Source organism: Peromyscus maniculatus, chromosome 7 (assembly GCF_049852395.1).
Source record: "Peromyscus maniculatus bairdii isolate BWxNUB_F1_BW_parent chromosome 7, HU_Pman_BW_mat_3.1, whole genome shotgun sequence".
Lineage (NCBI taxonomy): Eukaryota > Metazoa > Chordata > Mammalia > Rodentia > Cricetidae > Peromyscus > Peromyscus maniculatus.
In genome coordinates, this window is record NC_134858.1 from 83,703,880 (window position 1) to 83,717,341 (window position 13,462).

Consider the following 13,462-nt stretch of genomic DNA (forward strand, 5'->3'; position numbering starts at 1 on the left):
TCACAGGCCTTAGGAAATGTATTAAGTCCTTGAATTTGGTGCATGACAGATTTAAAATCACCTGTATTTAATACCAGCTATAAAATCTTCTAGAAAGCAGATCTAGAAGGGAGTGGAGACAGGTCTGCTATCTGTGGAGAGCAGAGTGTGCTAAACACCTTACACTCCAGGAATAGCTAGCAATGAAGCCCTCAGTGGGTGTTCCTAGGGCAGGTCCTTTTAAAACCTCAACTGTCAGCCTCTTCTGTTTTTGGAAGGTCTTCCCAGAGCTCTCTGTGTTGCTATAACAGGTAAGTGAGAAGGGAGTCTGTCTGAGAACACTGTGGCATTCAGAGTTCCAGAGCAGGCTGACAGATGTTCCTCCAGAGGTCAATAAGATAAGGGCTACTCCAGCTGGCCCCTGAGCAGGGATTACACTTGATGGGAAGATAAGCAGATTATTCCAGAGACCGGCATGCTTCCAGCATCTTCACGAATTAGCACCTGCTGTAGGATAAACCATGGAGGTCATCCGTACTTAGCAGGCACCTAGATTTGATAATTCTCCTTATTTCAGTCATTTTGTTTCCTTAAATGTTATTTGGTATTGTTCTGTGATCTTTCAGAATTACCAGTATACAAAACCAGAATGCATTTGGAAATTAAACGTGCTATCTTTGTTTTTTGGATTTTTCTCCAAGTTCAAGGAACTAAAGGTAAGTTATTTAAACGTTTGTTTAGTTTTCAATTTTCTTTTCTAAATCCAGGCTTAGAAGTGTGTGCCTGTAATCCCAGGATTGGAAGACGGGAGCAGGAGAAGACTAGCCTGGGCAATTTAGTGAGACTCTATTTCAAAAGAAAAAGTAAAATGAATGACAAGTTGGGAGGCATTTATACAAGAAGTGCAAAGCCATATATAATCATAATACTGTTTAATTTCAGTATTAAAAATGCTTGATGATTATTTGACTGAATAAATGGTTATCAGAAATGGTCTAATAACTATTTCATGTTATTACAGTTATAAATGCAATTCGTGTTAATAAAATAGAAAAGATGAATGCATCTTATTTGTTGTTCTAAAACATTTAATGACAATTCTCATCATTAATATCAATTCTAGTAGGTCTATGAAACCAGTTCTTCAAATACAAATGCAGAAGGCAGAATCTAAAATTGAAATTAATATTCAAGAGGAGTATGATGAGATCAAATATATTTCTTGCCTATACACAATTAAACTAGAGTCACCTCCCCTGGAAAGTGGCAAGTGCCATTCATCTCCAGTGGGCAAAACCACCAGCTTAGGTGTTTGGTTGGTTTTGAAGGCATGTAAGTGAAAGTTCTAGGTGACGTCAGTTCTTTTGATGGTTCTTAACTGAGTTTGAAACTAAAGCAAGCTATAAAACAAGTTTATTTGGGAAGACAGTGCTTTTTTCAAAACCCATTGAAGAAAGTTTGACTTTGTCTTAATGTTACGCCCAATCACAAATACTCCATCTCTAAAAGTTATTAAAAATCAGTAATGTTAGTTTTTTTTCTTTAAGGATAAAATTAAAATATTTGGACAGTGTGGATTTTAACTGAAATCTGGTTTTAAGGTGTCTAGGGAATAAAGACATAAGTAGTTATATTTGTAAGACATAAAGTATCTGTGATCCTGTAAGTCATTGACAAACATACAACTTCTCAGTGGCTGGACATGGAGATAGAAAAAAAATCTGGGGAAAATTTGTATACAAATTTCTTTCATGTTTGACTACTTGAAAGCAATAGGAGCTAAAAAGGGAGTTTGTTTATCTTTTCTTGCAGTATCAACTATATATAATATTTACATTTATTTTAAGGGTTGTAATTAGAAGCAAGAGATACTATTCCAAGATAGTCTGAGCTTTATCTGGTGAAAACACACTGGTTTATCTGTTTGATAATCCTGACCAGGAACATCAGTTCTGAGTTTTGTTTATTTAATCAATTACATTTATTGATTAAACTTTTTTCTGATTTCATACATCATTCATGAGATATTATACACAATTACAAATCATTTAATTATATACAGCAAGTTAGCTGAAATAAGCACACCTCAAACCTCCAGTTTGTTCTAACCTTAGTTCTGGGAGGCAGTATGCTTTAACTACGTAGGAAATTTCTTAACACACTCTTTTTACTCCACAAGGACTTCATATATTTTTGATAAATGAGTTGTATCTTGACTGGAGTGTATGTCTTCAGCTAATCTGGTTTCCTTTTTGTGACTTATTTACCACCATGAGGATATTTACCTAATGATAACTTGGAGAAAAAAAGGAAGGGTTCTAATTTGATACAAGGACCTATTGGATGTTGCACTAAATTCAAGTTCCTTCTGTGAAGACAAGACAACAATTTTAAAACAAAAAGCTTTTTTCTATTTTTTTTTATTAAAATCTGGTTGGTTGGTTGGTTTTCAACAATCAGAGAGATTGTTTGGATCTGACCTATTTCCTCTGCATATATGTTATGGCTGCATAGCTTGGTGTTCCTATGGTACTACTAACAGTAGAAACGGGGGCTGTCTCTGACTCTTTTGCCTGCTTTTGGGATCCTTTTCCTCATGCTGGGTTGCCTCATCCAGCCTTAATATGAGGAAATGTTCCTAGTTTTATTGTAACTTGTTATGCCATGGTTGGTTGATATCCCTGGGAGGCCTACCCTTTCTCAAGAGAAAAGAGGGGGAATGGACCTGGAAGAAAGGGGATGTGGGGGAAGGGGGACTGGGAGGATAGGAGGGAGTGGAAACTGAGATCAGGATGTAATATATGAGAGAAAATATCTGTAATTAAAAAAGAAAATAGATTTTTTTTATACAGTTCTGATTATATTTTCTCCTCCCCTGACTCCTCCAAGATCCTCCCCACCTCCTCTCCCATTGGAATTCACACCTTTCTGTCTCTGGTTAGAAAATAAACAGGTGTCTAAAAAAAAGATAATAAAATAAAATTAGATTTAAAGCAAAAACACCAGAATAGGACAGAATAAGCAAACATACAAAAGAAAAAGAGCCAAAAAAAAAAAAAACCATGAGAAACAAATATAGACAAAGAAACACACACATTCACACACATAGGAATCCCATTAAAACACAAAACCATAAACCATAATATATGTGAAAAGGACCTGTAAAGTTAAAAAATAAACAAAATAAATAAATACTCTGACTAAATTTCATGAGACAAAGACCCTCTAAAGATACCATTGAGTTTGTTTTGTATTAGTCATTTACTGCTGGGCATGAAGATTGCCCTTAAGAATGATTTGTATCCCAGGGACAAGTCCCCATCCCTAACCCAGAAGCTATCATGGATTGATAACCACCTGCAAATGAAAAAATATTTTTAATTATCTCTTGTGTGTTCATCAAAACACAACCTCCATAGGCACCTTTATGTATTTTCTTGATCTTTTTCTTAGTGTGCTTATTTAATTTTTACATGTTTATTCTTACACTACAAGCAATTTTATATCAGGCTTTTGGCAGCTTTATTAAATCATATGAATTTCTATATTGCTATCTAGGGTTTTTACTAGCCTTGCTTAAATGTCTACATAATGTTTCAATAGATATGTCAAGGTTTGCTTTCTTAAAAACCCAACAAAGGAGAACTAAGTTTTTTTCAGTTATTTTATTACACACAGAATTGCAATAAATACCCTTGTACGTAAGTCACTCATTAAAGACTTAGCATAAATTCAGTAAACAATATTACTGGCTCAAAGAAATATGAACAGTTTATGGCTTTTTTGGGGGGATTTTCTCATATTTTATTTATTTATTTTTTTAAATTTTATTTTATTTTTTTATTTTACAATACTATTCAGTTCTACATAATAGCCACAGATTCCCTTGTTCTCTCCCTTCCTGCCCCCCTCCCCTTCCCTTCAGTCCACCCCCCATTCCCACCACCTCCAGATCAAGGCCACCCCCGAGGACTGAGATCGACCTGGTAGACTCAGTCCAGGCAGGTCCAGTCCTCTCTTCCCAGATTGAGCCAAGCGTCCCTGCATAAGCCCCAGGTTTCAAACAGCCAACTCATGCAATGAGCACAGGACCTGGTACCACTGCCTAGATGCCTCCCAAACAGATCAAGCCAATCGACTGTCTCACCTATTCAGAGGGCCTGATCCAGTTGGGGGCCCCTCAGCCTTTGGTTCATAGTTCATGTGTTTCCATTCATTTGGTTATTTGTCCCTGTGCTTTATCCAACCTTGGTTTCAACAATTCTCGCTCATATAAACCCTCCTCTTTCTCACTAATTAGACTCCCAGCGCTCCACCAGGGACCTAGCCGTGGATGTCTGCATCCAGATTCCTCAGTCCTTGAATGGGGTTTATGGCATTTGATTTCTATCAACAAAATGCTTTTCAAAGGGTTTTTTATGTCCTTCAGTGACTGTTTTCAATCTAATTCCACAGTGTGTTCACCGTGTACTCAAAGATGTGATATATACAAAATACACTCAAAAGTATGCCCATAGTTCAAAAGGATTCCTTATAAGCTTTTCAGATTTTGTATATGGTCTTGCCATAGAAATAAAAAAAAAAAAAAAGGTGGGGGGTGGACTTCAAAATATTCACTAGCTGAAATTGTTTCAGCACAAAGGACCATTCAAAGTTTCAAAGACTAGTTACTTCTTTAGCAGCAAGGGTCCCTGACAAGGGAGGGGGTGCAAATTCATCTGACGAATGCAAGGCACAATTGTGCACTCACCTTTTCATTTCACATAAATAATTTCAATTCATCGCCTGTGACATTCAGCGTGTGGGAGGAAGGGGAGAGAAAAGCTTCCCTTGGCAAGTCCTAGAATGGAAATGGTGTTTATCTTAGCGCATACCTTGCGCATTACATTTGATTACATTAAATGAAACCTTTAACTAAGTTATTATTAGTCCACCAAGGTAGGATAATTATTTTAGTAGCTGGAAATGTCAGGAAATTTGCATTTGAAGATACTCCACTTCTTGATAATCCTACACTACTGGGAACACTCTCATTTCATAAAATTATCCGGGAAGGCGTTTTGCCTCCTTGGAACTCCATTAGCAGAGAACATAGCATCATTTGTACTCCTGAGATGGCTGCCCCACGGCAGTCCCATTAACTTTAGCTACCTGGACAGTGGAACTCAAAAAAGTTTTAAGGCAGACTTGTTTTATGTCCCTGCCATCAAGGCTGTGTAAATTGAAGGTGTTAATGGTCAACTGAACCAACAATTATGACACGTCTAAAGTTAGTTACAAGATTATTTTTTTTACAAATAAAAAGCAGTTCCTGCTGTGTGACCCCTTACTTTTGTACCACTGATCACACTAGAGAACCACTGTATATGGAAGCTAGTTAGACAGAGCCAGCATCACCTGCTGTTTGGGGGCCATCATCTGTAAGCATCAGTTCTGTTTGCATACTAAGCATCCCTGGAAACTCAGATCCTATGAACCTTGCTGCCATGATCATTTTTGCAAGTTTTATGCGGCTGCCAAATGACTCATGTCAGAAACAAAGTGTTTGGGGGTTTTTTGTTTTTGTTTTGTTTTGTTTTTAGCATAGTTTCTAGGTTTCCATTATACTTCAGCACTTGTGTTTGCAATAAGCATGAGAAAAGGACTGACCTCACTATTGCACGATGAAGCCTCAGACTCCTGAGTGACAGGTCTCCACCCACACCACCTCTTCTTGCTTAAGAATAGGACAGACAGTTGTGCAGTTTTGGGAAGTGAACTGAGATTTCAAATCTTTAGAAGAATGAATACAAATCAGTTTTTGGTTTTCTGTTGGTGTTTTTGTTTGGTTGGTTTTGCTTTTTTGTTTTTTTTGGGGGGGCATTGTTGTTTGCTTGTTTGGGAGGGGTTTTATTTGTGTTTTTGTTTTTTGTATTTTTTTGTGTGTGAAAGGAAGAAAAGCTTCCAAAAACCATGTGAGATTTAACCTTCCAAAATGGACAGCCTCAGCAACCATGTAGCCTCAGCTCACAGGCTAAGATCGCTTCACCCAAGACTAGGATTCCAGCCTCACAAAACAAGGGTACCCAGTCAGGTGAGGCTATATGGATGAGGGAAGATGGCATGTTCTTTGAGATAGGCCTGAGGCAAGAGGTGCACAGTGAGCTGGCAGGCATGACTGGCATAGTCATGGTAATGAGAATTCACATATGGAACGCTGCTATAGACCCTGGAACGGCAGCATGCACTGCCATCATCCTTTATTGAGAATCCTTTTACCAAACTGTACTTTACTTCCAAGCATAGTGAATGGAGGCAAAAACATCAAAGAGCTAAGAACAGTAAGACTGCTTCTAAGCATGGCCTTGCATACACAGAGAAGTACCTCCCACTTATGGACAATCAGTTTTGAGAAAACAGTGTCTTTCTACGTTCACCATCTGAGTTCATTCCCACATGGTTTTCTTTGTTCACCCTCCTTCAATTTCTTCACCGCAGCCTCTATCTCTTTCCCTAATTGTCCCAGAAGAATTAAGCAAGCTAAGTGAAAAGAAATTTTGTGGAGAGAAGTCAGAACCTCAAAATTCATGAAAAGTTTCTACTTCAGAAGCGCTTTAATTCCGCACAGAAAATGACACGCGTTGGGTTACTGTGCCTGTCTTGAGGTTTGTCCTGCTGCATTTACAAGCAATTTGCATTCAATAAGGCAGAACTACAAAACAAACTGGCACTGTGATTAACTCATCGTTCTCTCAGATCAGTTCAGACCTGACCAAAACATTTTGCTGATAGTCACCAAGCTAATAAATGTTAGCAGTTACTTAGCTTTGTGCAATCATTGTCAAAGAGCTCACAGTGGTCTTAATTAGTCTTACTTCTTAGGAGTTCAATGGGTAACAGGCAATGTGCTCATTTGTGGTTGGGAACCTAAGACAGACTACTAAATAATATTCCTAAACTCATTTGATGTGGAAAAGATCTGAGCTGTGACCAGTTCTCTCTTGTGTCTATTTAATTCAATGATAGTATTGCCACAACTTGAAGAGTGGAACTACTGTGTTTTTTTTTTATTATTAATTCAAAAGCTGAATTTTCTCTGTTACAATGAACAGATGGTTCTGGGCCATTTCTATCAACTGTTTTTACAACTAATCTCAGAACTGATGGTCACATCCTTCAAGTCCATCCTGATCATAATAGCCTTCAGATCCACCCTAAACATGAAAGATCCTATTTTAGGACTCTTATTCTTTTCAAAGAATTGCATTGTTTTGAATTCCTCAAAGAACAATTCATAGTGCTATTTTAAATGCCTACAATTAACTTACTTAAATTGTGCCATGTATCTAAAGGTGATGACTTGCCTGGTGGGTATCAACAGCGTGGAAAGGTTCTTTAAAAACCAAAATAACACTATCCCTCCATGAGAACGCTAAAACTTCTCCTCCAAGTTTACAATGCAGTTTTAGTTCTGGAAACTGGAAATTCTGAAGTATTTCTTTTGAGTCATTTCTTTCTCTCTGCTGGAGTTCATCAGTTTGCTTCATGTGAACCCAACATGCTCTAGACATCTCTTGAATCTTTCTCAACAGTCTTGTTCATGAAAGAGAAACTTACTCTGACCTTTGAGCCCATTTGCTTCGTTATCTCACATGAGAAAACACATTCTCATTCTCAAGCTAGCCATTGTTAGTAGAGAGCCTCCACAATGCAGAGGACTTCCATGAAGTACATGCATGCACTACTGCCCTATCTGGACCTAATAAGCTACCCCATCTTCATACTGCCTCTGATTCCCTCTGATTCTCTGGTAACCCCTAGCCCAGCAGTTCTCAACCTGTAAGTCACAATACCTTTGGGATCAAATGATCCATTCACAGGGATCACCTAAAACCATCAGAAAGCACAGATATTTATTATTACAACTCATAACAGTAGCAAAATTACAGTTATGAAGTAGCAAGGAAAATACAAGGTGAGAAACTGTATTAAAGGCTCACAATGCTAGGAAGGTTGAGAAACAGTGCCCTAGCCCCATTACGTTCAATCCTCCCTCTTACCCTAAGCCTACAGCCTGCTGCCCCTCTTCCTTAAAAACTGAGCCCATAGATCAGTTAAGAGCAAAGTCCCTGAAGCAGAACTTAACTCCTCACAGAGCAACTCTCTTGCTCACTACATGACCCAAGCAAATTGCTCAATGTCACGTATTACTCACTTTTACAGTTTCCTTGCCTATAAAATAGGAACTATGATTGCAGGGTCTGCCTCAAAGTGCTAGAGCTTTTAGTGAGGTATCTCCTGTAACAACCCTCACTGAAGACTAATTCTCAAAACCACTTTGATGACTACCCCCTTTACATCATCACCCCTCCTACCTGTTGAGAAGACTCAAATCATTTGACCTGTCTCTTCCTACTTCAAAGTGCCTCTGAGTCTACCCACATGCCTCTCACTCTCTTTTGTTTCAGATAGAATTCAATTATTTCCAGTTTTTGCTAATGTTATTCTTGCCTACTCCCTGGGATTTTTTTTTTTTTTTTTTTTTTTTTGGTTTTTCGAGACAGAGTTTCTCTGTGTAGCTTTGCGCCTTTCCTGGAACTCACTTGGTAGCCCAGGCTGGCCTCGAACTCACAGAGATCTGCCTGCCTCTGCCTCCCGAGTGCTGGGATTAAAGGCGTGCGCCGCCGCCGCCGCCGCCGCCGCCGCCGCCGCCGCCGCCGCCACCACCACCCGGCCACTCCCTGGGATTTTTAACTCTGGTTCCCATAAGGCCTTACCCTGGCATTCTCCCTTTGCTGGTGTTCATCTAATGGTTTTCAGTAGTGGGGGAAAAAAATAACATCGATGCTGGACTCAAGCTTTGAAGGTTCTGATTTCATTAGTTCAAGGTAGGATCTAAAATGGAATAATTGTTCAAGCTATCTGAGCAGTTCACCTATACAACTAAGTTTAAGAAGCATGATTTATTGGGTTTTTTCTTTTCTTTCTTTCTTTCTTTTTTTTTTTTTTTTTTGAAGGATGAGATTTAGGTCATCACATTGTAGGCCTCTTCAGGTAATTATTTTCAACCTGTTGTTTTTCTTATCAGTTATGTACTGTAGCTTTACTATTCATGGCTCACACCTTCTCAAGCCTCAAATTTAAAAAAAAAAAAAAAAAAGAAAAGAAAAATAGAATTTCCAAAGCCTTCTCAGTGCATACAGAATAAATGCTATGAAACTGAAATGACCATGTCATAACAGGTATCCGCATTCCCTTGTTGTTGGTTTTTTCCCCAGTACTATCTCTTGTTGTCAAGAAATGGAAAATAAAAACACTCTATAGTTCTATAAGTAGATAAACAGATGAATAAATGTGGTATATTCAGAGGACAGGATACTCTTCATCTGTACAAGGAGGAAAACATGACATTTGCAACCATATGGATGAATCTGGAGAACATTGTGTTAAATGAAACAAGCCAAACACTGAAGTACATATGTTCAGTGGTCTGTGTGAAACCCAGACATAGACTGCAAAGTGGCAATCACCAGAGGCTGGGATATTTGGAGGGATCAGGGTATGGGGAGATCTTGTTCAAGGGCAGGACATAAATCTCCTGTTAGATATGTGGAATATATTTGGAAGACACAGTATGTGACTGAAAAGAAGATATCCTAGCTCTGAAAAATGCTAGAGATAGGTCTAAATGGTAACTATGTATTATATAAACATTACTTACCAATATTTAGTCATTCCACAACATATACCCCTCCCCACAATACCACTTCTTAACTGTCAGTTTTAAAAAAAAAAAAAACTAAATGTAATTTAAGAAATAAAGCCCCAAAATGTCATCTAAACACTTTATGTTGGGCCTCCCTCTTCCTTTCTAGCCTCACGTAGGCAGTTCAAGTTCCTGCTAGAGTCATTGTTTTATTTAGGTCTTCTTATCTAGAAACCACACACCAAGACTATATAAATCATTTTCATATTTACTTGTGTGTTATCCATAAATGTCTCTGTGATGGGTCAAAGCTCTTCCTTGCAAAGTGCATTTTCAGGGAACCAGAAACAAAAGAAAGCAGTAAATGAACAGCAAAGTAGAAAAAAGTGCCTTTCTTTCTCTCTCTCTCTCTCTCTCTCTCTCTCTCTCTCTCTCTCTCTCTCTTTCTTTCTTTCTTTTCTTTTCTTTTCTTTATTATTTATTCTTTTCTCATCCAGACCACAGTTTCCCCTCCCTCCACTCCCTCCCAATCCCTCCTCACCAACCTCTCCTTTCTCCCAAATCCACTCTACCTCCATTTCCCTTCAGAAAAGAGGAGGCCTCCCAGGGACATCAACCAAACATGGCATAACAAGTTACATTAAGACTAGGCACAAACCATCATATCAAGGCTGGATAAGATAATCCAGTAGGAGGAAAAGGGTCCCAAGCACAGGCAAAGAGTGAGAGACAACCCCCTACTCATGATGTTAAGAGTTCCACAAGAACACCAAGCTATACAACCAGAACATATATGCAGAAGACCTAGTTCAGACACATACAGGCTCCATGGTTGCCTCTTCAGTTTCTGTGAGCCCCTATGAGCCCTGCTTAGTTGATTCTGTGGTCCATATTTTTATAGTGTCCTCAACCCCTCTGTCTCCTACAATCCTTTCTCCCCTCTTCTCTGGGGTTTCCCTGGTTCCACCTAGTGTTTAGCTCTGGGTCTTTGCATCTATTCCCATTAATTGATGGATGATACCACTCCAATGTCATAGACACCGATCTATGAGTATAGCAAAATATCATTAGAAATCATATCACTGACTTTTTTGAGGGGGGGATGGTGTTCTATCCTGGGTCTCTGGAGTGTACTACCTCTGGTCCTGGCCATCAAGGTAGTATCAAGTATGGACTCCCTTTCATGGCATGAGCCTCAAGTTGGACCAGTCATTGGTTGGCTATGACCAAGGTGCCTTTCTAAAAGTTCAAATGATTGCTAATATCACACAACTATCCTCAGAGGCCACAGAGCTACAGAATAACAGGATCATCCATGAGGGTAGAGGCTGAGGTAAAGTCTAAGAAATCAAAGGTTTTCCAAAGAACACTAATAGTTTACCTTGCATTTCCAGTGTGCTTACCCATGAATAATGAAAGTCCTTGACACCAAAACAACAATCTAGGACAAGAAAAACCAGATCCCATAAGTGAGTTAAAAGGAACCATGGATTTGTACCTTCTACAGAGGGGTCAAAGCCTATGAAGAGCTAGTCCTAAAAGGCATGAGACTGAGATTGTACACAAGAGGAAACTGACCTTCATCTCACATAAAAGTCAACTCAAGGGCACTAAAAACTTAAAAGAACTGAAGAATAAAATTATTGGAAGAAAGCATAGGAGGAGACTCCTTGACCTTTACAAGGCAAGGATTCTGATTTGGAAGAGGGTATATCTCAACATGAGCTCAGAAAACAAACTTGATTACATCAACTTGAAAAGCAAAAGAAACAGGGATTTAGACTATTAACTGAAAGAAAATATTAACAAACCACACACATGGAAATGGGTAACTACCTAAAATGTTAAGGAAGTTATACAACTCATTAGCAAAAAAATTAAAAACAACACAGCCTAAATTTAAAATAGAAAAATGCCTGAATGGAAATATTTCCAAAGTCATTAAAATGACCATCATTGCGGCGGGCAGTGGTGGTGGTGGTGGTGGTGGTGGTGCACGCCTTTAATCCTAGTTCTAAATAAAGTTTTATACAACACAAAATTATTAACTACTTTATCTTATTGTATGGGGTTTTATCTCTTTCAGATGTTGGGCCCTTTATCATGATGTTCATTTTTTTGGTTTTTTGAGACAGGGTTTCTCTGTGTAGCTTTGGAGCCCAGGCTGGCCTCGAACTCACAGAGATCTGACTGCCTCTGCCTCTTGAGTGCTAGGATTAAAGGTGTGAGCCACCACAGCCCAGCTCGATTTCACATATTCTTAGCACAAGCAAAAAATTGAAAAATAACTGTTAAAAAATGGATATTTTCTTTTTCTTGACTGTAACAAGCATTGCACTATATATATTTACATTTTGTCTCTTGGCCATTTATAGTGGAAAAGAAATAATAAACAACAAACAGTATATATGGATAAATCTAAATAATATTAATATATAAAACAATAAATAATGCACAACAAAAGTGTTCTTAGAAGGGTACCAGACATAATTTTGTTTGATATGAATAAACTACATGTTCCTTCTCCTGTTGATGAGCTTCATGTTAGACACAACACTGGCACAAACACATTGGTCTGTGTTGCCTTACACAGGCAGGAGTCTCTTTCCAGTGTGTTCCTGGGAGAAGAGCTATGGGAACATAGATATACATAATTTCAATTGTATGATGAAAGCCAAAATGTTTTCCTAAATCTGTACCATTTATAAACCCAGATGCAGTGGCTAGAAATTTTTTGTCCCAAATCCCTGTCTACATTTGGTACTGCCTGATTTATTTTAAATTTTAACAAATAAAATGTCTTATTTTATTAAAACTACTGTGATGGGATGAAGCAGTGTAAATGCTGCTTCTCTGGGTCTTTAGTTTTTGTTTTTCTGGTTGCTGATGAGATTCATCACGTTTTCATGGACTGGCTCTGTTATATGTCCTCACTGAGAAAGTATCTGCCCATTTTTAACTAGGATGCTTGGGTTGTTTGTCTTTTCAAACAAGATTTATTTGTTTTTATTTTATGTGTATGACTATTTTGTCTGCATGTGTGTAAGTGGACTACATGGATCCCCTCTAGAATTGCAGGCCATTGTGAGCCAACATATGAGTGCCAGAAACTTGAATCCAGGTCCCCTGGAAGAGCAGCCATTGTTCTTAAGCATTGAGCCATCTCTCCAGCCCACTTGTCTTTTCTTATTGAAGAACTCTTTTTTATTTTCCTTCCTAGCTACTTATCTTTCAAATACTATCTCAGTTTGTAGCATTTCTTCCCCCTCTCTTAATGATATTCTCTCGTAAACAAACACATAAGAATTCATAAGCCTTTAAATTTGATGTTTGAGGGTGTTGCTCTGGTATTGTTTGGGTTATAAAGTCCCTATTTCAAAGTCACACAATTACCCTCCAATATTATCTTATAAAAGTTGTATAGGGATTGGAGAGATGGCTCAGTGGTTAAGAGCACTGGCTGCTCTTCCAGAGCACCCAAGTTTAATTTCCAGCAACCACATGGTGGTTCACACCATCTGTAAATCCAGTCCCAAGGAATCTGATACCTTCTTCTCATCTCCACAGGTACCAGGCATATAATTATGCACAGACATACATGCAGGCAAAACATCTATATAGTTTGTCTTCCACATTTAAGAGATAGTTTTTAATATTCTCTCAATCTCTCTCTCTCTCTCTCTCTCTCTCTCTCTCTCTCTCTCTCTCTCTCTCTCTCTCTCTCTCTGTGTGTGTGTGTGTGTGTGTGTGTGTGTGTGTGTGTGTGTGTGTGTGTGTGTGTGTGTACATGCACAAGAC

General features: G+C 38.4%; 1 protein-coding gene across 1 annotated transcript in view; it reads left to right on the forward strand.

Moving 5' to 3' along the window:
• The first annotated feature begins 628 nt into the window (after window positions 1-628).
• Impg1 (interphotoreceptor matrix proteoglycan 1) overlaps window positions 629-13,462 on the forward strand; it is a 125,868-nt gene continuing 113,034 nt past the window's right edge. Inside the window, exon 1 of the mRNA XM_076575593.1 lies at window positions 629-695. Coding sequence (XP_076431708.1) covers window positions 629-695 — 67 coding nt within the window. The remainder of the gene's footprint in view (window positions 696-13,462) is intronic.